We start from the raw sequence: 24,018 nt of genomic DNA on the forward strand, positions 1-24,018 counted from the left end.
ATAAGGACCGATGAAACGAGGCTTGAACTTAGGAGAGGAAACCTTCATCGGGACATAACGAGAAGACAACCATACCAAATCCCCCACACGAAGTCGGGGACCCACACAGCGACGGCGGTTACCAAAGCGCTGAGCCTTCTCTTGGGACAAAGTCAAATTGTCCACCACATGGTTTCAAATCTGCTGCAACCTGTCCACCACAGAATCCACCCCAGGACAGTCAGAAGACTCAACCTGACCCGAGGAGAAACGAGGATGAAAACCAGAATTGCAAAAGAAAGGTGAAACCAAAGTAGCAGAACTAGCCCGATTATTGAGGGCGAACTCAGCCAATGGCAAAAAGGTCACCCAATCATCCTGGTCAGCAGAAACAAAACATCTCAAATAAGTTTCCAAGGTCTGATTAGTTCGTTCGGTTTGACCATTCGTCTGAGGATGGAAGGCTGATGAAAAAGACAATTCAATGCCCATCTTAGCACAAAAGGATCGCCAAAATCTGGACACAAACTGGGATCCTCTGTCGGACACAATGTTCTCCGGAATACCATGTAAACGAACCACATTCTGAAAAAACAGTGGCACCAACTCGGAGGAGGAAGGCAACTTAGGCAAGGGTACCAAATGGACCATTTTGGAAAAACGATCACAAACCACCCAGATGACAGACATCTTCTGAGAGACAGGAAGATCCGAAATAAAATCCATGGAAATATGCGTCCAAGGCCTCTTCGGGACAGGCAAAGGCAAAAGCAATCCACTGGCACGAGAACACGAAGGCTTGGCCCGAGCACAAATCCCACAGGACTGCACAAAGGAACGCACATCCCGCGACAAGGAAGGTCACCAAAAGGATCTCGCCACCAAATCCCTGGTACCAAAGATCCCAGGATGACCCGCCAACACCGAAGAATGAACCTCGGAAATAACTCTACTGGTCCATCTGTCTGGGACAAACAGTCTCTCCGGTGGACAACGGTCAGGTCTATTGGTCTGAAACTCCTGCAACACCCGTCGCAGATCAGGAGAGATGGCAGACAAAATCACCCTCTCTTTGAGAACACCAGTCGGTTCAGAAACTTCCGGGGAGTCAGGTACAAAACTCCTAGAAAGGGCATCAGCCTTCACGTTTTTCGAACCCGGAAGATATGAAACCACGAAATTGAAACGAGAGAAAAACAGCGACCATCGAGCCTGTCTCGGATTCAACCGTTTGGCAGACTCGAGATAAGTCAAATTCTTGTGATCCATCAAGACCACCACACGATGCTTGGCTCCCTCAAGCCAATGTCGCCACTCCTCAAATGCCCACTTCATTGCCAACAACTCTCGATTACCAACATCATAATTCCGCTCGGCAGGCGAAAACTTTCTTGAAAAGAAAGCACATGGTCTCATCACAGAGCCATCAGAGCTTCTCTGCGACAAAACAGCCCCTGCTCCAATCTCAGAAGCATCAACCTCGACCTGAAAGGGAAGAGAGACATCGGGCTGGCGCAAGACAGGAGCCAAAGAAAACCGACGTTTCAACTCCTGAAAGGCCTCCACGGCCGCAGGAGACCAATTCGTCACATCAGAACCCTTCTTGGTTAAATCCGTCAAAGGCTTCACCACACTAGAAAAATTAGTGATGAAGCGACGGTAAAAATTAGCAAAACCCAAGAACTTCTGAAGACTCTTCACAGATGTAGGTTGAGTCCAGTCATGAATAGCCTGGACCTTGACTGGATCCATCTCGATAGTAGAAGGAGAAAAAATAAAGTCCAAAAAGGAAACCTTCTGGACTCCGAAGAGACATTTAGAGCCCTTCACAAACAAGGCCTTGGCACGCAGGACCTGAAATACCATCCTGACCTGCTTCACATGAGACTCCCAATCATCAGAAAAGACCAAAATATCATCCAGGTACACAATCATAAATCTATCCAGGTACTCTCGGAAGATGTCGTGCATGAAGGACTGAAACACAGAGGGGGCATTAGAAAGCCCAAAAGGCATCACCAAGTACTCAAAATGGCCTTCGGGCGTATTAAATGCTGTTTTCCATTCATCGCCCTGCTTTATGCGCACAAGATTATACGCTCCACGAAGATCTATCTTGGTGAACCAACTGGCCCCCCTAATCCGGGCAAACAGATCGGACAACAGTGGCAAGGGATACTGAAATTTGACAGTGATGTTATTTAGAAGGCGATAATCTATACAGGGTCTCAGAGAACCATCCTTCTTGGCCACAAAAAAGAACCCCGCACCCAAAGGGGACGAGGATGGGCGAATATGTCCCTTCTCCAAGGACTCCTTTATATAACTCCGCATAGCGGTATGTTCTGGTACAGACAAATTAAAAAGTCGTCCCTTAGGGAACTTACTACCAGGAATCAGATTTATGGCACAATCACGATCCCTATGAGGAGGTAGGGCACTGGATTTGGGCTCATCAAATACATCCTGGTAGTCCGACAAAAATTCAGGGACTTCAGAAGGAGTAGAAGAAGCAATTGACACCAAAGGAGCATCGCCATGAATCCCCTGGCAACCCCAACTTGACACAGACATTGCTTTCCAATCCAGGACTGGATTATGAGCCTGCAGCCATGGCAGACCCAACACGACAACATCATGCAAATTATGTAGCACCAGAAAGCGAATTACCTCCTGATGTACAGGAGCCATGCACATGGTCAATTGAGTCCAGTACTGAGGTTTATTCTTGGCCAATGGTGTAGCATCAATTCCCTTTAGCGGGATAGGGAACTGTAAAGGCTCCAAGATAAAACCACAGCGCCTGGCAAATGACAAATCCATCAAATTCAGGGCAGCACCTGAATCCACAAAAGCCATAACTGGGTAGGATGACAGAGAGCAAATCAAAGTAACAGACAAAATGAATTTAGGTTGTACAGTACCAATGGTGACAAACTTGGCAACCCTTTTTGTGCGCTTAGAGCATGCTGAGATAACATGAGCAGAATCACCACAGTAAAAGCACAACCCATTCTGACGTCTGCGGTTTTGCCGTTCAACTCTGGTCAGAATCCTGTCACATTGCATAGGCTCAGGTTTCTGCTCAGAAAATACTGCCAGAGGGTGCACAGGTTTGCGCTCCCGCAAACGCCGATCAATCTGAATGACCAAAGACATTGACTCATTCAGACCCGCCGGCGTGGGGAACCCCACCATAACATCTTTAAGGGCTTCAGAAAGACCCTTTCTGAAAATCGCCGCCAGGGCGCACTCATTCCACTGAGTGAGCACTGACCAGTTCCTAAACTTCTGACAATAAACCTCTGCTTCATCCCGACCCTGAGAGAGAGCCAGCAAAACCTTCTCTGCTTGGTCTACCAGATTTGGTCCTCATAAAGCACTCCAAGTGCCAGAAAAAACGCATCAACATTTAGCAGTGCCGGATCTCCTGGTGCCAGAGAGAATGCCCAATCTTGAAGGTCACCCCGCAACAAAGAAATAACAATTTTAACTTGCTGAACAGAGTCGCCAGATGAGCGAGGTCTCAGAGAAAGGAATAACTTACAATTATTCTTAAAGTTCAAAAACCTAGATCTATCTCCGGAGAACAGCTCAGGAATAGGTATTTTAGGCTCTGACATAGGACTGCGGACTACATAATCCTGAATGCCCTGTACCCTTGCAGTGAGATGATCCACACTAGAAGACAGACTCTGAATGTCCATATTAGTAGCTGCATACAGAACCACCCAGAGATTAAGGGGAGGAGAGAGGCCAAACACAGTGCAGAGGAAAAAAAAAATGACCTTAAGATTTCTCTTCTCCCTCTTCTGCTGCATTAACACTTTCGGGCCTGCTGTACTGTTATGATCCTGGTGGTAGGATCTCAAACTGACCTGACACATATACCCTGAATATATAGGACAAGTTCTGGGGATGTGGAAGCTATACTGACCGCAATCCTGATCCTATCCAAACACACTAAAGGCAGCTGTGGAGCGTTACCTGAAAACCTAGACGCCTCGTCATAGCCTGAGAAACTGACTACCCCTAGAGAGAAAGCAAAGACCTCACTTGCCTCAGAGAAATATCCCCAAAGTTTTAGATAGCCCCCCACAAATAACAACGGTGAGTTAAGGGGAAAACACAAACGTCGAGATGAAATAGGTTTAGCAAATGAGGCCCGCTAATACTAGATAGGCAGATAATAGATAGGTGTCTGTGCGGTCAGTACAAAAGCTATCAAAAGTAAACCACGCAGAGAATACAAGAACCCCCACACCGACTCATGATGTGAGGGGCGCACTCTGCACCCCAGAACTAACCAGCAAGCAAAAAATCACATAAAAGCAAGCTGGGCTGAACTCATAATATAATGAGAAACGTTTTCAAGGAAATAATGAGAAACTGAACAAGCAAACTTAGCTTCTCATAGCAGGAGACTGGTCACAAGGAATATTCAGGAGAGCACAGGATCAGGACTGAACACACCGACAGCAGGCGACAAGTAAAGGTCCAGGTGAGTTAAATAGGCCCAGCCTAGCAGGAGATGAAACAGCTGAGCCCAGCCAAGACCAGCCATATCGCTAAAGGCCACCAGAGGGAGCCCAAGAACAAACTCACACAGTACCACTCATGACCACAGGAGGGAGCCCGAGAACGGAATTCACAACACCTCCCCCATCATACTCACCCTCCTCACTCCGTCGCTGAATGTCCCTGCATCTCCATTGTCCTGGCGCGGCAGCTTCTTCCTGTGCTGAGTATCGCTCAATAAGGTCATGAATATGCGCTCCACGCCTATGGGAATGGAGTCACGTCCATATTCATGACCTTAATGAGCAGTACCACGTGACCGCTGAGCACAGGAACAGAAAAGAGCTGTCGGGTCAGAGGTGCAGGGACGAAGATGCAGTGAGGGAGGGTGAGTATTGACGTCTTCTGGATGCCGGCGGCTGCAGCTGTCACTGTGCTACAGCCGCCAGCTCTCTGCTCCCCCTCCCTGGCTTTCTGGACCATGACTCGTGTATAAGCCGAAGAGGCATTTTCAGCCCAAAAATGTGCTGAAAAACTCGGCTTATACATGAGTATATGTGGTATGTGAAAATCAAACAATGTGATTTTCTGGCTTTTATTCTTATACTAGAAATAGGCTCGATGCTATTGCATCGGGAGTGCGGTGAAATGAACTTCTGTGTATCCTTAGTGGTGCTAACAGGATTTGAATCCCACGCCGCTCATTGGCTGAGCCACCCCTGGCCACGTGGCTTTGACGGGGGATTCAAATCCTGCGCAGCACCGCCCATTGGCTCATCCGGCGGGAGGCTCAGCCAATGAGCGGTGCCGCGCAGCTTTGGCGGGGGTGATTTGAATCCCACACCGCTCATTGACTCAGTCGGCAGCAGCTCAGCCAATGAGCGGTGCCGCACGGCTTTGAGCGGCACGGGATTCAAATCCCCCGCCCTGCCGGCTGGTCTCCCGACGAAATAGCGATGCCAATTTTGTCACTTGTGGAGGAGCAGTTTGTAGCCTTCCGGCTGTGGTGGATTGTGGGATAGCGACACAATCGCCGGAAGCTGTGACAGAACCGATTGGCAATTATATATTAGACTAGATGGTGGCCCGATTCTAATGCATCGGGTATTCTAGAATATGTATATAGTTTATTTATGAAGTTTTCAGAATAACGCAATTTATACACAGGATTCAGCCGGCCGGCCGCGACCTATTAGCGAAGCGTGGTTCAAATTCCATGCCAATTTGCAGGCGGATTGAGCCTGTCGCTGATTGTTCACGGTTTTTGAGGGCCCCAGGCAAAGAAGTCTCAGTGGGCCCTCCTCTTTAACACATACCATGATTCATGATGCACAGATACAGCAGAGAAATATAGCACAGCCAAGTAGCGTATAACACAGCCCACGTAGTATATAACATAGCCCACGTAGTATATAGCACAGCCATGTAGTATATAACACAGCCACATAGTATATTGCCCAGCCACGTAGTATAAAGCACAGCCCACGTAGTATATTGCCCAGCCACATAGTATATTGCCCAGTCACGTATTATATTGCCCAGCCACATAGTATATTGCACAGACACGTACTATATTGCCCAGCCACGTAGTATATTGCCCAGCCATGTAGTATATAGCACAGCCACGTAGTATATAGCACAGACACATAGTATATAGCACAGACACATAGTATATTGCCCAGCCACGTAGTATATAACACAGCCACATAGTATATTGCACAGCCACGTAGTATATAGCACAGACACATAGTATATAGCACAGCCCATATAGTATATAGCACAGAGATGTAGTATATAACACAGCCCACGCAGTATCTAACTCAGCCCAGGTAGTATATAGCAATGTGACGTTCCGGTCCCAAGAGTGCATTGCGGTCTCGTGAGATGATGAGACCGCTATGTCATCATCTCGCGAGACCGCAATGCATGGACTGGTCACCGAAGCGTCTCGAGGAGCGGGAAAGGCCTCGGCTGGATCCGGGGGGCCAACGGAAGGTGAGTATATAAAGATTTTTTATTTTTTTATTATTTTTAACATTAGATCTTTTTACTATTGATCCTGCATAGGCAGCATCAATAGTAAAAAGTTGGTCACACAGTGTTAATAGCTGCGCTAATGGAGTGCGCTACACCGCGGCATAACGCGGTCCGTTAACGCTGCCATTAACCCTGTGTGAGCGCTGACTGGGGGGGGGGGAGTATGGAGCGGGCACTGACTGCGGGGAGAGGAGCGGCCATTTTGCCACCGGACTGTGCCCGTCGCTGATTGGTCGTGGCTGTTTTGCCGCGACCAATCAGCGACTTGGGATTTCCATGAAAGACAGAAAGACAGACAGACAGAAAGATGGAAGTGACCCTTAGACAATTATATAGTAGATTCTGTCTCTAACAGTTCAAGTTCATTCTATGTAAGTGGGAAATCTTGCAATATCGGCATTATATCAAATACTTATTTTCCCCACTGTATAACAAACCTAAACTACATAAAATGAAAAACACATACAGTATCTTATCTCCATGTTTAGATGCAGATGAGTAGTTGCTTTCTTTATAGACAGTGGCTTTGGGATGCTGTGAAGGATAAGGTTGGCTCCTAGAAATATTATTTGCCATGGTGATAGAGATTGGATTAAATGTGGCTGTTTATTATTCACACAACATAAGATCCGATTTGGAAAGGAAATAAAATTCACTTTACATAACCAGTCCTTTTATAAACCTAATTAGTAAATGACAAGCATGTGCTGCTCCTCATCATCCAAGTTCTGCAATGTGATTGTTTACAACATTTAGCATGTGATAAAAGGAATGAACTCAGTTACAATATGTACAGACAGAGAATCAGTGTATTTGATGGTGGCTCAGGGGCTAGCAGCACTGTTTTACAGCGCTCGGATCCTGGGTTCAAATCCTACTAAGGACAACATCTGCAAGGAGTCTGTGTGGGTTTCCTTCCACAATCCAAAATCATACTGACAGGGAATTTAGATTGTGAGCCTGAATAAGGACAGCGATGATAATTAGTGATGATGAGCGAGTATGCTTGTTACTCGAGATTTCTGAGCATGCTCGTGTATCTTGAACGTGCTCGTAGATTATGTTTGAGTCCCTGCAGCTGCATGATTTGCGGCTGCTAGACAGCCTGAATACATGTGGGGATTCCTTAACAAACAGGCAACCCCTGCATGTATTCAGGTTGTCTAACAGCCTCAAATCGTGCAGCTGCGGAGACACAAACATAATCTACGAGCATGCCCAAGATACTCGAGCATGATCGGAAATCTCAAGTAACAAGCATACTCGCTCATCACTAATGATAACATCTGTAAAGTGCTGCAGAATAAGGCTAGTTTCACATTTGCGTTTAAAAACGCAGCGTTTAAAACGCAAAGGCAGGTGATGAAAAAATGCATGTAAACGCGTGCAAACGCTGCGTTTTTTAGACGCATGCGTTTTCTCATGCGGTAAAAAAAACGCGGCGTTTTGATGCGTTTACATGCGTTTTTTCCTGCGTTTGCGTTTTTGAAACGCATGCTGAGAAGTGTGTGACAGCTGCCAATCATCAAAATTAGGGATGAGCGAAACAGATCGGCCAATTTCAAAAGTCGCCGACTTTTGGCAAAGTCGGGTTTCGTTTTTATATATATATATATATATATATATATATATATATATATATATATATATATATACAGTGGGGCAAAAAAGTATTTAGTCATTCAGCAATAGTGCAAGTTCCACCACTTAAAAAGATGAGAGGCGTCTGTAATTTACATCATAGGTAGACCTCAACTATGGGAGACAAACTGAGAAAAAAAAATCCAGAAAATCACATTGTCTGTTTTTTTATCATTTTATTTGCATATTATGGTGGAAAATAAGTATTTGGTCAGAAACAAACAATCAAGATTTCTGGCTCTCACAGACCTGTAACTTCTTCTTTAAGAGTCTCCTCTTTCCTCCACTCATTACCTGTAGTAATGGCACCTGTTTAAACTTGTTATCAGTATAAAAAGACACCTGTGCACACCCTCAAACAGTCTGACTCCAAACTCCGCTATGGTGAAGACCAAAGAGCTGTCAAAGGACACCAGAAACAAAATTGTAGCCCTGCACCAGGCTGGGAAGACTGAATCTGCAATAGCCAACCAGCTTGGAGTGAAGAACTCAACAGTGGGAGCAATAATTAGAAAATGGAAGACATTCAAGACCACTGATAATCTCCCTCGATCTGGGTCTCCACGCAAAATCCCACCCCGTGGGGTCAGAATGATCACAAGAACGGTGAGCAAAAATCCCAGAACCACGCGGGGGGACCTAGTGAATGAACTGCAGAGAGCTGGGACCAATGTAACAAGGCCTACCATAAGTAACACACTACGCCACCATGGACTCAGATCCTGCAGTGCCAGACGTGTCCCACTGCTTAAGCCAGTACATGTCTGGGCCCGTCTGAAGTTTGCTAGAGAGCATTTGGATGATCCAGAGGAGTTTTGGGAGAATGTCCTATGGTCTGATGAAACCAAACTGGAACTGTTTGGTAGAAACACAACTTGTCGTGTTTGGAGGAAAAAGAATACTGAGTTGCATCCATCAAACACCATACCTACTGTAAAGCATGGTGGTGGAAACATCATGCTTTGGGGCTGTTTCTCTGCAAAGGGGCCAGGACGACTGATCCGGGTACATGAAAGAATGAATGGGGCCATGTATCGTGAGATTTTGAGTGCAAACCTCCTTCCATCAGCAAGGGCATTGAAGATGAAACGTGGCTGGGTCTTTCAACATGACAATGATCCAAAGCACACCACCAGGGCAACGAAGGAGTGGCTTCGTAAGAAGCATTTCAAGGTCCTGGAGTGGCCTAGCCAGTCTTCAGATCTCAACCCTATAGAAAACCTTGGGAGGGAGTTGAAAGTCCGTGTTGCCAAGCGAAAAGCCAAAAACATCACTGCTCTAGAGGAGATCTGCATGAGGAATGGGCCAACATACCAACAACAGTGTGTGGCAACCTTGTGAAGACTTACAGAAAACGTTTGACCTCTGTCATTGCCAACAAAGGATATTTTACAAAGTATTGAGATGAAATTTTGTTTCTGACCAAATACTTATTTTCCACCATAATATGCAAATAAAATGATAAAAAAACAGACAATGTGATTTTCTGGATTTTTTTTTCTCAGTTTGTCTCCCATAGTTGAGGTCTACCTATGATGTAAATTACAGACGCCTCTCATCTTTTTAAGTGGTGGAACTTGCACTATTGCTGACTGACTAAATACTTTTTTGCCCCACTGTATATATATATATATATATATATAGATATATATATATATAATTGAGACATATATATATATATATATATATATATATATATATTTACTTCAGCGCGATATAGCAGAAAAGCCGATTGCTGGCTTTTCATTTCTCCTGCCTAAACCCGACATGATATGAGACATGGTTTACATACAGTAAACCATGTCATATCCCCCTTTTTTTTGCATATTCCACACTACTAATGTTAGTAGTGTGTATGTGCAAAATTTCGGCGCTGTAGCTATTAAATTTAAGGGGAAAAAGTTCCCAGGCTCAAAATCATATGAGGACATCCAGCAGAGGGCGCATCACCGCGACTGAAGGTAACTACAGGTCATTGACCTACATTACCTTCATTCCCCGGGGTTTACAGGCAGGAGCACAGCTGCATTATAGCAGAGCTCCTGCCTGTAAAATATTTTAACCCCTTCAGATGGATTTACATCGTGGGACGTTACAGATCTACGGAAGGTATGTATATTGTTGGTTTATTATTTTTAATTTGTTACAGAACGAGGGTCTTCAGGTGGATTGAGAGAGCAATAAAATATTACAACAACCTGTGTGTTTATTTCATTAAAATACTTTACAATATTGTGTGTGTTTTTTTTAACCATTTCATACAATTGGATTAATAATGGATAGGTGTCATAATTGACGCCTCTCCATTATTAACCTGGCTTAATGTCACCTTACAATAGCAAGGTGACATTAACCCTTCATTACCCCATATCCCACCGCTACACGGGAATGGGAAGAGAGTGGCCAAGTGCCAGAATAGGTGCATCTTCCAGATGTGCCTTTTCTGGGGTGGCTGGGGGCAGATGTTTTTAGCCAGGGGGGGGGCAATAACCATGGACCCTCTCCAGGCTATTAATATCTGTCCTCAGTCACTGGCTTTACCACTCTGGCGGAGAAAATTGCGCGGGAGGGGAGCCCACGCCAATTTTTTCCGCGATTTAACCCTTAAATTTAATAGCTACAGCGCCGAAATTTTGCACATGCACACTACTAACATTAGTAGTGTGGAATATGCAAAAAAAAGGGGGATATGACATGGTTTACTGTATGTAAACTATGTCTCATATCATGTCGGGTTTAGGCAGGAGAAATGAAAAGCCGGCAATTGAATTACCGGCTGTAGGGTTAGGGGTAGGGTTAGGGTTTGGATCCCTTTATCACCTTGATGGTGGGGGGTGGCTTATCAGTGTGTATTCTTGTTTTTTTCTATTGAAACGCATGCGTTTAAAATGCAACCAAATGCATGTGCTTAAAAACGCATGCGTTTACATAGACAGCAATACTTTTTTTTGCCGCAAAAAAAGGCATGCGTTTTTTTGCCGCAAAAAAACGCCTCTAGAAATTACTACATGTTGCATTTCTGCAACAAAACGCAAGCATAGAAAAGACGCATGCATCGTCAAACGCGGCAAAACGCATACAAAAAAACGCATGCGTTTTTAATGTTAAATATAGGAAAAAAAATGTATGCGTTTTTTTGTGCTAAAACGCAGCGGCAAAAAACGCAAATGTGAAACCAGCCTAAGATGGCACTATATAAATAAGCATAATAAATAGTAATGAGCGAACATGCTCAGATAAGGTGTTATCCAAGCTTGCTCAGGTGGTAACCGAGTGTCTTCGGTGTGCTTGAATAATATGTGTGAGTCCCTACGCTGCATGTCTCGCGGCTGTTTGACAGCTGCAACACATGGAGGGATTTCCTGTTTAATAGGCAAACACTCCATGTGCGGCTGTCGAACAGCAGCGAGACATGCGGCTGCTACAACTCGAACATATTATTTGAGCACGCCGAAGCCACTCGGTTAGCACGTTTGCTCATCACTAATAATAAACGTAGCAGGGCTGAGTTTGTCATTTGCATTGGGGTGCAACAAACTGATAAATCTTTATGGGATATTTAATCATACATTTGCAGGGCACCCTAATTTATTGACAGATATAACACTGTGCAAAATGAATGCAGCACCAAATACTAATTTAATGCAGTTATGTATGCTTGTAAAGCACCCGTTTACTTCTTTCTTTGACTATGATGGGGATACTGACTTTTTTACTCTAAAAAAAAAAAAAAAACCTTTACATTTGAGTTATGTTTTTGGATATTTTTCTAGTTATAATTTGCATTCATCCTATACATTCAGGCTAAGTTATAAGGATCAGTAGACTTAAAGCTTAGCACATGCTTTATGAACTACATATGTCACTATACCCTTGTCTGTGTCTGCTGGCATTTGTGGTTCTTTCCTAGCCTTTCCAGTGACATGTCAGGACACTAGCTAAGATTTTAAGCTTGAACACATGCAGATCCATGAATATTGGACAGGATACTCATTTTAGGATTCATTATGCATATTGCTGGGAGGTGACTGCATCCAATGAATGAACTCATCACAGTCAGAAGAGCTGATGCCAATAATAGCTTGGACACAAGCATCTAATGATAATTCTAAGTGAAGAAGTGATGGTGCTTGCCTGCAGCTAATGCAAGAAGCTGCTGATCACTTTGCACAGAAGGAGCTCAGCCAGAGAAGAGCATACACACTGCAAGGAGCTACAGCCTGCATCATCCATCACACATCACTCTCCCTCCCTCCTCTTTCTTCTACACAGCGGCTCAGAAATCCATTTGGAAGCACAGGATCTCCGCTGTAGCTGCTTCTCCACTGCATTCCTATGGGACACTTACAATGACTACATCCCCTGATCTCCTGGTGCCTGTGGGGGCCAAGGTCCTGTTGAACACATGGAACCAGTCCAGAGACATTTCAGAGCTTTTGCCCTCTTTTAATGTTGTCAGCATCAACAGCAAAAATACTAGCAGCACCAATGCCCCCATGGAGACTGAGAGGGATGTGAGCATGATAGTGATCCAGTTCATTTATGCCATCGTGTGCCTCATTGGGCTGATTGGGAACTCCATGGTGATTTTTGTCATCCTGAGATATGCCAAGATGAAAACAGCGACCAACATCTACATCTTGAACTTGGCAATAGCTGATGAGTTGTTCATGCTGAGTGTGCCCTTCTTGGCAGCTTCTGCAGCCCTGCAACACTGGCCCTTTGGCTCAGGGATGTGCCGCACGGTCCTCAGTGTGGATGGGATTAACATGTTCACTAGTGTCTTCTGCTTGACTGTGCTCAGTGTGGACAGGTATGTTGCTGTGGTCCATCCTCTGCGGGCAGCAAGATACAGAAGACCAACTGTGGCCAAGATGATCAATATCTGTGTTTGGATTGTGTCCATCTTGGTCATTTCCCCCATCCTAATTTTTGCAGACACAGAGTCCTCCAAGAATGGAGTGGTGGTCTGCAATCTCATGTGGCCAGAGCCCACATGGTCCACTGTGTTTGTCATCTACACCTTTCTGCTGGGCTTCTTCTTACCTGTGGTAGCCATCTGCTTATGTTATATCCTAATCATTGTAAAAATGCGAGCAGTGGCTTTGAAGGCAGGATGGCAACAGAGGAAGAAATCAGAGAAGAAGATTACCAGAATGGTCCTCATGGTTGTCACAGTGTTTGTTATTTGCTGGATGCCCTTTTACATTGTCCAACTTCTGAACCTTTTCTTACCCCACATGGATGCCACCATCAACCACGTCTCCATTATATTAAGTTATGCCAACAGTTGTGCCAACCCCATCCTCTATGGCTTCTTCTCAGATAACTTTAAGAGGTCCTTCCAGAGGATCGTTTGTTTTCGTTGGCTTGAGAATGGTACAGATGAACCAGTGGATTATTATGCCACAGCCCTGAAGAGTAAGGTGTGTAATAACCATCCCTTGGACTTCCAACAGGAGCCCCTCCAGTCCGACCCTTGTTACAAACATGGAACAATCACTAGGACCACCACCTTATAGTAGACCCAGAAGATGCCTTGTCCAATAACTGCTGCTAGCGCACATGCTACTACTGTTCTACCTGTTCTACCTGAGGTTTACATGTGTTTTCAGTTGTTGTGTGCCCACTTTGTATTTATGATGGAATGGAATGAGCTTAATAAATGATCAGTCTGTCCTGAAACATCTGTTTCTTCCCCAACATTTCTTATTTTCACATCACTTTGTCATTGCTACTTAATCTCAGTTCTTTGACCAAGTAGCTAAAGCCTATAACTAAGCACGATATTGCTGTGTTGTGATGTAAAAGTGATATGTAACATTATGAAGGGAGAAATGCCCTAGAATATCGATCCAGCTGTTAAAGGGAAGAATAGAGGTCAGCAATAGGTTTGGACTCTGAACTGATACAGTTTGTGTGAAGGAAACATTTGCTATAAATTATACATTATCCTAAATTAATTACAGGGCAAAAGTTCTACCAATCAATAGCTGAATAAATTATTTGTTTACTTATGTTATTGAAAATGGTTGCATTCTGTAATATTTCATTTCATGATTATATGTCTGCCAGGGATCAATGTACAAGGGACTTACTGTATAGCAATAGGTGGCGAGGGAAGACTTTACCATGTGTAGTGTAGATATTTCTACTACTGCAGCTCCTCTTCCAGGAGCTCAGAACTGTGACTGATAGTAGGATTTATCCCAGGACTCTTATCTATCTTACTATTTACAACTGTACTTATAAAATAAGAGTGAAACTAATACGCATTTGAATCATTGAAGAACATCAACTCCCAGCATGTCTTGTAGCTCTACAACTTCAGGATCTAAGACTATCCTTATTATACAGAAAATGGTACATTTTTATTTTTTAAAGAGGAGGATTACGTTGAACATAGATAATAGACACTACACTCCTCTGTTAAAAAAAAAAAAAAAAAAAAGCAGCACTCCAAACCAGCAAATCCAGTGAAAAGGTGGCTATTTACAATCCCATAGGTGCCTAATATGTTAATAAATAGCCACTATTTCATTTGATTTTTTTTTCTGGAGTGCTGTCTTTTATTTTGAGAAGCATCTGTTGAAGGTTCTTAAGTAAGGAGCCTGGAGGCGTTCAGCACTCATACAGTATATTGGGATATGTGTTGCTTAAATCTTTTTTTTATTTCTTGTTTCAGTTTTCTGAGTTTTGTCCTTTTTATTTTTTCTTTATAAAAATTATTTGCAGTTTTCCTAAAAAAAAAATTACGTTTCTTCTCAGTTTCTGATCCAGAAACTCAGTAAAAAAAAAAGAAAAACAGTTTCAAAACACCTGCAAAGCACTTAAAAAATGTCTAATTTCATTTGTGAAACCACTTTGCTGTTCTTATGTTCAGTCTTTTAAATATTTTCAAAAACTCCAAACTACTGTGCGTAGAGTGATACTGATATGTTCTTATAGACAAGCAGAAAACATCAGGCAACAATATTTTGGCTAAAAAAAAAAATCCTGAAAAGAGCAACAAAAAGACTGATGTAGGTTATGTGACAGCCCATGTGATAAATAAAGGTCCCTGATTTAGAGGTGTCCTTTCAGATATACATATTGATTTTTTTTTTTTTTTTTTTAAAGGAAAAGCACAGCAGCCAGATGTTTTCTGGTACGCAGAAGGAGAGCTGTTTATTTCCCCTGCAGCACCACCACAGGGAAAATGAAGTATTGCACAGTGCCCATTGGAATTAGTTGTCAGCATAAGGGTTCGTGAAGACAGCCATATTCTATATATCAAAATACGAAAATATCACATCAAGAACTAGTCTGAACAGGTGAATACCAAAAAAAGCAACTTATATATCAATCTAAGAAAATGGTTGCACTCAATTGCATTAAAGCATGTCAATGTGTAAGGCTATGTGCCCACATTGCGTTTATTAAGCGTTTTTGCCATGATTTTCCGCTGCGGAAATGCTTAAAAAATGTTTACAAACAGAATCCCATTAATTTCTAATGCATTCCGCAATTGATGTGCCCATGCTACGTTTTTTTCCACAGTGGAAGAGCATTGTGGTAAAAAACGCAGCATGTTCATTATTTTTGCGGATTTGCGACAATTCCGCACCCATAGACATGCATTAGAAAAACGCTTGAAAATCACATGCAAAACGCGTCAATTATTCATTAAAAAAACGTGTATAAAATGCATCTAAATCACCATGTGTTTTTCCTGCCAAGGGTGTGCAGATTTGAAGCTGAAAATCCTGCAACGTGGGTACATAGCCTAATACATGAAGTGGGAATAGCAAAAAAAAGCCATGTGTATTTTTCCTACATTTCAAGAGCCATTTTGCTATTCCCTCTTTATGTATTTCACATTGACATGCTTTAACACAATTGAGTGCAACCTTTTTCTTATTTTGATATATAAGTTGCTTTTTTGGTATGCACCTGTTCAGACTAGTTCTTGATGTTTCGGTCAGTTTTTCTGTTATTTATATGCACAGCCGTATTCTGTCATAAGAGTTCGTGAACACATCTGTAGTATGTCATGGACTGGCAGTATGAAGAAGATTAAAAAAAAATTCAATCAGAGTTTGAACAGAATGTGATAAGCATAATCATCCCCATTCTCTCTGATAAGAAAACATACGATCTTGTGACCCAAGCCTAAAGCCAAGTGCAGACGTTCAGTATGTGGTGATTTTTTTACCTCAGTATTTGTAAGCCAACACAACACTGGGCGTGGAACAGTCAGACCACGTTCACATATTCAGTATTTGGGCAGTATTTTACCTCAGTATTTGCCTAAATAAAAGGAAAAGTAGACTAGAAACACACCACCACTTTTATGTTTTTCATTCACTCCTGGTTTTGGTGTACAAATTTTGAGTTAAATTACTACCAAATACTGAACATGTGAATGTGGCCTCAGAGGAAAAGTATAATAGAAACACAAAGTTAAAAACCGCTTCCAATATTCGACGTGTGTGGCCTAAGGCTGGGTTCACACTGCGCTGTTGGAGTCCGTTAGACGGACTACGTTACACAGCGGCATAACGCGGTGTAACGTAGTCTGTTTAATGCTGCCATTGACTCCAATGTCGGAGGCATCACTAGCGCCCGCCCACAATGGGCACGCGCTAGGGATGTGCCGTCATTGAGTGACGGACCCTGGGACGTGGGCTGCAGCGTTTCCGGGTCCGTCACTGCTAGCGCAGATAGAGCTAGCAGATGCTCTATCTGCGCTAGTGTGCTGCCATACCGGCACTTACATTTACAGCAGCCCGTTACCGTATGTGTTAAACGGGCTGCTGTAAACGTAATGTGAACCCAGCCTAAGATGTAGCAATTATGCAGCTGCCAATGAAACCAGCTTTATTTTTAATAGTTACACAGTTAGGTTGGGGTCACACTAGCGTATGACACGGCCGAGTGCTGTAAGATAAAACATCACAAAGCACTCTGCCCAGTGTTATACTATTGGGCAGCTCACATCTGCGATTATTTTCTCATGCCGATTCGACATGAGAGAACAATCGCAGCTCGCACCCATACAAGTCAACTGTGCATGTGAAACATCGGACTGCACTCATATGTGATCCCAGTGCAGTCCAATGTAGGCCGAGTCAGGTCATGGAGGAGATGGAGAAAATACTTTCTCTGTCGACTCTGCAGCTGTGCTGCGATTCACGTGAGATGATCGGAGCACAGAGTACTGACACAGCACAGAGCTGAGAGTCATCAGCATATCGGATTCGATGCTCTCACACCGTATGCCATACATTAGTCTGTTTCCAGCCTTATGCTGTGAAACAGCGTTTTAGTACAATGCCAAAAGTTATGAAACTTTTTTTCAGATGCTATCATCTGCAAACTGTGCAGCTCAGCATGTTAGCATGGTTGATCAACTACATCATGGCTGTGTCTCTGTTTTGTAGTGCAAGGCGGTAGAAGTGGGCAAGGTAGTCATCTCTTGCACCCTGGCATGGTTCATGAAGGTGGGGGTCCTGGCCGGGTGTGTGGACTTGTGCTATGGGGGAGCAACCACCTTGCAGGCCGCATTTTACCGATGGTTTCGGCTGGCCAGGACTAGATGTTACCCTCTTTCTGACATCTACCGTAATGATCTGTCCCTGCGCCTTATTGACCAGGAACTGATTATTACATCATTGCGATGACCGCACAAAACGGAACAGTCCCGCACCGCTCCCGGGAATTTAACCCCCTAAATGCTGCGATTGAACGTGATCACAGCATTATGGGAGGCGGCAGAGGGATGACAGCCCCTCTGCCCTTGGATCATAGACCACGCAGCATGACGCAGGGTCCCGATCGTTGCCATGGTGACCCAGTGTCATCATGGTGACATCCAGGTCACCAGAGCTAGAAAAGTTGCTTGATCAGGGGCAGATAATAATCACCATCTTTCCCTGTCACTGCAGAGCTGACAGTTTGTACAGCACAGGGATGCTGCCGTGTCCCCATGCTATACAAGCGATCAACCTGCAAAAAATGATAGTCCCATAGTGGGACAAAGTAAAAAAGTAGAAAAAAGTAAAACAAAATGTTTACATACTAGTAACATTTATTTTTCGGTGATGTTTTTTCCTATAGACATTTTAGGATATTTAAAATGTAAAATAAAACACTTTAGCAAAAAGTTACATAATGAAAAATAATACCATAAAAATGCCTGTACAAATAAGTGTGTGTAAAGGAGTCCTAAGGTTTATTTTTCAACCCACTTTTAAAAATTGGGTGGGAAATTAGGTCTGTTTATGCAAATAAATTTAACATAAATATAAGAATTGTGACTTTTTTTTTAAAAGTAGTAAAATAAAAAAAAAATCACAATTCAGATTCCAGTATGGGAGTGGAGTAAAAATTTAAGAAACAACTCTAAGGCTTATGAAAATACGGTCCGTTTTTTACGGCCGTAATACGCAGAAATGTTCCAAAAATAGCGATCCATATGTCATCCGTAGGCAGGGTGTGACAGCGTATTTTTCGCATGGCTTCCCCGTATGTAATCCATATGGCATCCGTACTGCGATATTTTCTCGCAGGCTTGCAAAACCGACATCTAATGGATTTATGGGCTCAAATGTTCGTTAAAACATATATACAGTATATATATATATATATATATATATTGAGAGACACATATATATATATATATACTGAATTTATATTGAATTCAGTGCTAGATTGCAGAATAGCCGGTAATTCAATTGCCGGCTTTTCATTTCTCCTTCACAAACCCGACATGATATGAGACATGGTTTACATACAGTAAACCATCTCATATCCCTTTTTTTTTTTGCATATTCCACACTACTAATGTTAGTAGTGTGTATGTGCAAAATTTGGGCTAAAAGGGTTAAATGGCGGAAAAAATTGGCCATTTAGTGCCAGATTAGGCGCATCTTACAGATGTGCCTTTTCTGGGGTGGCTGGGGGCAGATGTTTTTAACCAGGGGTTCCTATAACCATGGTCCCTCTCTAGGCTATTAATATCTGCCCTCAGTCACTGGCTTTACCACTCTGGCGGAGAAATTTGCGCGGGAGCCCACGCCAGTTTTTTCCGCGATTTAACCCTTTTTTTAACAGCTAGAGCCCCCAAAGTTTGCACACACACACACACTACTAACATTAGTAGTGAGGAATATGCAAAAAAAAAAGGGATATGAAATGGTTTACTGTATGTATATCATATCCTGTCGGGTTTGGGAAGGAGATAGCAAAAGCCGGCAATTGAATTACCGGCTTTTAAGCTATCTAGCGCTGTATGAAATATATATATATATATATATATATATATACAGTTAGGTCCATATATATTTGGACAGAGACAACATTTTTCTTATTTTGGTTATAGACATTACCACAATGAATTTTAAACAAAACAATTCAGATGCAGTTGAAGTTCAGACTTTCAGCTTTCATTTGAGGGAATCCACATTAAAATTGGATGAAGGGTTTAGGAGTTTCAGCTCCTTAACATGTGCCACCCTGTTTTTAAAGGGACCAAAAGTAATTGGACAATTGACTCCAAGGCTATTTCATGGACAAGTGTGGGCAATCCCTTCGTTATGTCATTCTCAATTAAGCAGATAAAAGGCCTGGAGTTGATTTGAGGTGTGGTGCTTGCATTTGGAAGGTTTTGCTGTGAAGTAAACATGCGGTCAAAGGAGCTCTCCATGCAGGTGAAACAAGCCATCCTTAAGCTGCGAAAACAGAAAAAACCCATCCGAGAAATTGCTACAATATTAGGAGTGGCAAAATATACAGTTTGGTACATCCTGAGAAAGAAAGAAAGCACTGGTGAACTCATCAATGCAAAAAGACCTGGGCGCCCACGGAAGACAACAGTGGTGGATGATTGCAGAATAATCTCCATGGTGAAGAGAAACCCCTTCACAACAGCCAACCAAGTGAACAACACTCTCCAGGAGGTCGGCGTATCAATATCCAAATCTACCATAAAGAGAAGACTGCATGAAAGTAAATACAGAGGGTTCACTGCACGGTGCAAGCCACTCATAAACATCAAGAATAAAAAGGCTAGACTGGAATTTGCTAAAAAACATCTAAAAAAGCCAGCACAGTTCTGGAAGAACATTTTTTGGACAGATGAAACCAAGATCAACCTCTACCAGAATGATGGAAAGAGAAAAGTATGGCGAAGGCCTGGTACAGCTCATGATTCAAAGCATATCACATCATCTGTAAAACACGGCGGAGGCAGTGTGATGGCTTGGGCATGCATGGCTGCCAGTGGCACTGGGTCACTAGTGTTTATTGATGATGTGACACAGGACAAAAGCAGCCGAATGAATTCTGAGGTATTCAGAGCCATACTGTGTGCTCAGATCCAGCCAAATGCAGCCAAACTGATTGGTCGTCGTTTCATACTACAGATGGACAATGACCCAAAACATAAAGCCAAAGAAACCCAGGAGTTTATTAAAGCAAAGAAGTGGAATATTCCTGAATGGCCAAGTCAGTCACCTGATCTCAACCCAATTGAGCATGCATTTCACTTGTTAAAGGCTAAACTTCAGACAGAAAGGCCCACAAACAAACAGCAACTGAAAACCACCACAATGAAGGCCTGGCAGAGCATCAAAAAGGAGGAAACACAATGTCTGGTGATGTCCATGAGTTCAAGACTTCAGGCAGTCATTGCCAACAAAGGGTTTTCAACCAAGCACTAAAAATAAACATTTTATTTAAAATTATTGAATCTGTCCAATTACTTTTGGTCCCTTTAAAAACAGGGTGGCACATCTTAAGAAGCTGAAACTTCTAAACCCTTCATCCAATTTTAATGTGATACCCTTAAATGAAAGCTGAAAGTCTGAACTTCAACTGCATCTGAATTGTTTTGTTTGAAATTCATTGTGGTAATGTCTATAACCAAAATAAGAAAAATGTTGTCTCTGTCCAAATATATATGGACCTAACTGTATATATATATATATAGACTGTATACATGTTTTCATGAATATTTGAGCCCATGGATCCATTGTATGTCCGTTTTGCAAGCCGGCGAGAAAATCTCGCTGTATGGATGCCATACAGATTACATACAGAGGTTTACATGCGCAAAATACGCTGCCACACCTTGCCTACGGATGACATACGGATCACTATTTTGGGAACATATCTGCGTATTACGCATGTAAAATACAGACCGTATTTCCCTACACTGAGTGTGACCCCGGCCTAAAGATGCACATGGGATCCAAAAAAACTTTAGGGTACCAAAGTTCTAATTCAAAAGGAGGCCTGGAAGACAGGAGAAGGACGAAGAGAAAAAAAAGCCCGCTCTGAGGGTTTGGAGTTTAAATTCAAAGGGAGGGCCTAGAAGGCAGAAAGGGAGAGGGGACAAATGTGTGCAAAGTACAAAAATCACTACCATAAAGAGTTGAGAGGACACAAGGAAACAGAGAGAGAGTGTGCAATTATAAAAAATTAAGCATTTGAGATACCAGAATTGGAAAATTGCTCAAACATGAATAAAGAATATGTGTAGGACAGTGGTTTAGAACCCGACAGAAGGATAACATAAAATATGAGAGAAAAAGAGAGGATTCATACATAAAGCCATGTCAGCAAGTGAGATTTCAGATGAGATTCACATGTTCAAGTCTATGGGTGCGTGAAAAAAAATTGGACCATCCAAGTGGCATCCAATTTTAACTGATAAATTTCTGTTACAAACCAGGAAACTGTATGTGATCATTTACATTTTTTAGTGTAGATGTATGAGAACTGATAGCACAGAGACATTAAAAACAAACAGATACACACGGATGTCACACAGACATCACACAGATGTCACACGGATGGAAAACATGGACACATGCATGGCACACAGATGAATACTGGATGAAAATCAGGCAAAAATAATCCGTGTTTTCTGGATGATTTCTTATACGCTCATCTGCAGAGGTCCAGAATAACACTTGTAAAAAAACACTATACAAAACATTTTAAATTCATTGCTGTTCATATGCTCAGGATTTTGAGCATCTGTTAAATGTTTCAGGATCTAAAAATGTCTAGTTGTAGAAAAGAAAGTGCATGTCATTCTTTGAAGCAGCTCTTGATGGAAAATGCTCCGAACTAGGCATTGTCCAAACAATAAGCTCTAAAAATTCTGCAAATTCTATGTGCCCAATGTTCCAAATTCTCTTCCATATCTTAAAACTAGTCAAAAACTTGGAGATTCGTTTCAGTTTCAGCTCCAAAAACTCAGTAAACAGACTCTGTGTGAACATAGCCTAAAAGCTTGAAAGACTCTTAAAAAAATGGAAATGATAAACTCCTTAAAAAACTCCCCGTGCGCACAAAGAGTTGTTCAATGAGTTTTTGGAACAGAAACTGAGTGGAAACTCTCAAAATTTCAAGTCTCCTCAAAACTTGGCAGTTCTGTTCAGTGTCTCTGTGCGCACAACATCTATTATACTCAGACAATCCCATCAACTATTTCAAGCATAGGAGGCTTTAGGAAAGCTTTGCTGAAGAGTTTTGGGGGTTTTTTTGCAGTTTTTTTGGTAATTTCTTTAGCATTATTCCGACGGTTTCAACAAGCATGATTTTATTACATCTTTTTTACTGACATTTTTCGGTTGTTTTTTATCACTGTAATGATTAATGAAGTAACCGTTATTGGTTTTTAAGTAAAAGCAATGGAAAAATGTCTTCCAGGCATCTTGTGAGCTTTGCCATTAACTTGTATTGTACAGTACAAAGCATCTTTCAAGCGAAAAATGACAGAGGACTGAAAAAAGTCACTTCTTCCTCTTGGCATTTTTAGAAACCTGAAATGCTTAAATGATGATCAAAAGCCTAAACATATGAATAGCTTGATTGCATAAAGTTAATTATTTTGAACATTTTTTATAGGGTTTTCAGGAAGCTGTCCTCAGCAGAATCCACCAGAAAAAGACGTGTGCACTGGCCTGGCACAGCGCAATGGATTTTCAGTAGAAATTAATTAGAACAGTTTTTGAGCAATTTTAGAAGCAGTTTTTGAGGAAGATTTTGGAGAGTATCTGCTACAAAAACCCTCTCAAAAAATTTAACGTGCACATAGCCTATTTACATATACCGAAAACTCCACCAGTTCTAAAGCTTGCGGCTGCTGTACTGAGAGATTCTAATTACTAAGCGCTTATACCTTTCTAGTTTTCTCCCTGGTGCACTTTTGTTATTAGAGGGGTCATCTAGACTTGGGGTTCTAGTCTGCAGTCACTCTATGTGACTTCAAACTTGTGAATCCTCAAAGTGCGCACATTGCGTACTGTCAGGACCCCAATGCTAGCGCCAGAAGCGGGTAGGTGACTGCAAGTATGCGATTTGAATACTTGTGGTCATGTGCCCACTTATTAGTGTTGGCTAGCTCAATATAAATGCATTGACAAAGGCGGGACGCGTCTAGTCGGAATGTGATCTAAGGTATGCAAATTGCATGAGCCGGCCGCTGCCACCACTGTGTGCGTTGTGAGGATCACAAGCATGCAGTCAAATAGAGTGACTGCAGACTTGAACCGCAGACCTGGACAACCCCTTTAAAATTGAAGATTTCTATGAAGATTGAAGACAGAGTAAGGTATTAAAACACTGTATTGAGAAACTTTGTGAAAGAAGGACTAGGTTAAAACAGGTTTCCCTTAAATGTAAATGTTTTTATATTTCCTATTTTCTATTCTATTCACTGACAGTAAAGTATTTTTAAAAATGAATTAATATAATAGGAATAAGTAGGAAATAATAACAGAGGTGTGAACACAGACAGATTTGACTATTTTACGTTTTAGTATTTGCCTTTTGGTATGCTGTAGAAAAAGA

General features: G+C 42.3%; 1 protein-coding gene across 1 annotated transcript; it reads left to right on the plus strand.

The window, feature by feature from the left end:
- The first annotated feature begins 12,300 nt into the window (after positions 1-12,300).
- On the plus strand, positions 12,301-14,775 carry LOC143804516 (somatostatin receptor type 4-like). The gene has a single exon (XM_077282674.1). The coding sequence runs from the start codon at positions 12,525-12,527 to the stop codon at positions 13,695-13,697; it is 1,173 nt and encodes a 390-aa protein (XP_077138789.1). The 5' UTR covers positions 12,301-12,524; the 3' UTR covers positions 13,698-14,775.
- Positions 14,776-24,018: the final 9,243 nt, after the last annotated feature.

Source organism: Ranitomeya variabilis, chromosome 2 (genome assembly GCF_051348905.1).
Source record: "Ranitomeya variabilis isolate aRanVar5 chromosome 2, aRanVar5.hap1, whole genome shotgun sequence".
Classification (NCBI taxonomy): Eukaryota; Metazoa; Chordata; class Amphibia; order Anura; family Dendrobatidae; genus Ranitomeya; species Ranitomeya variabilis.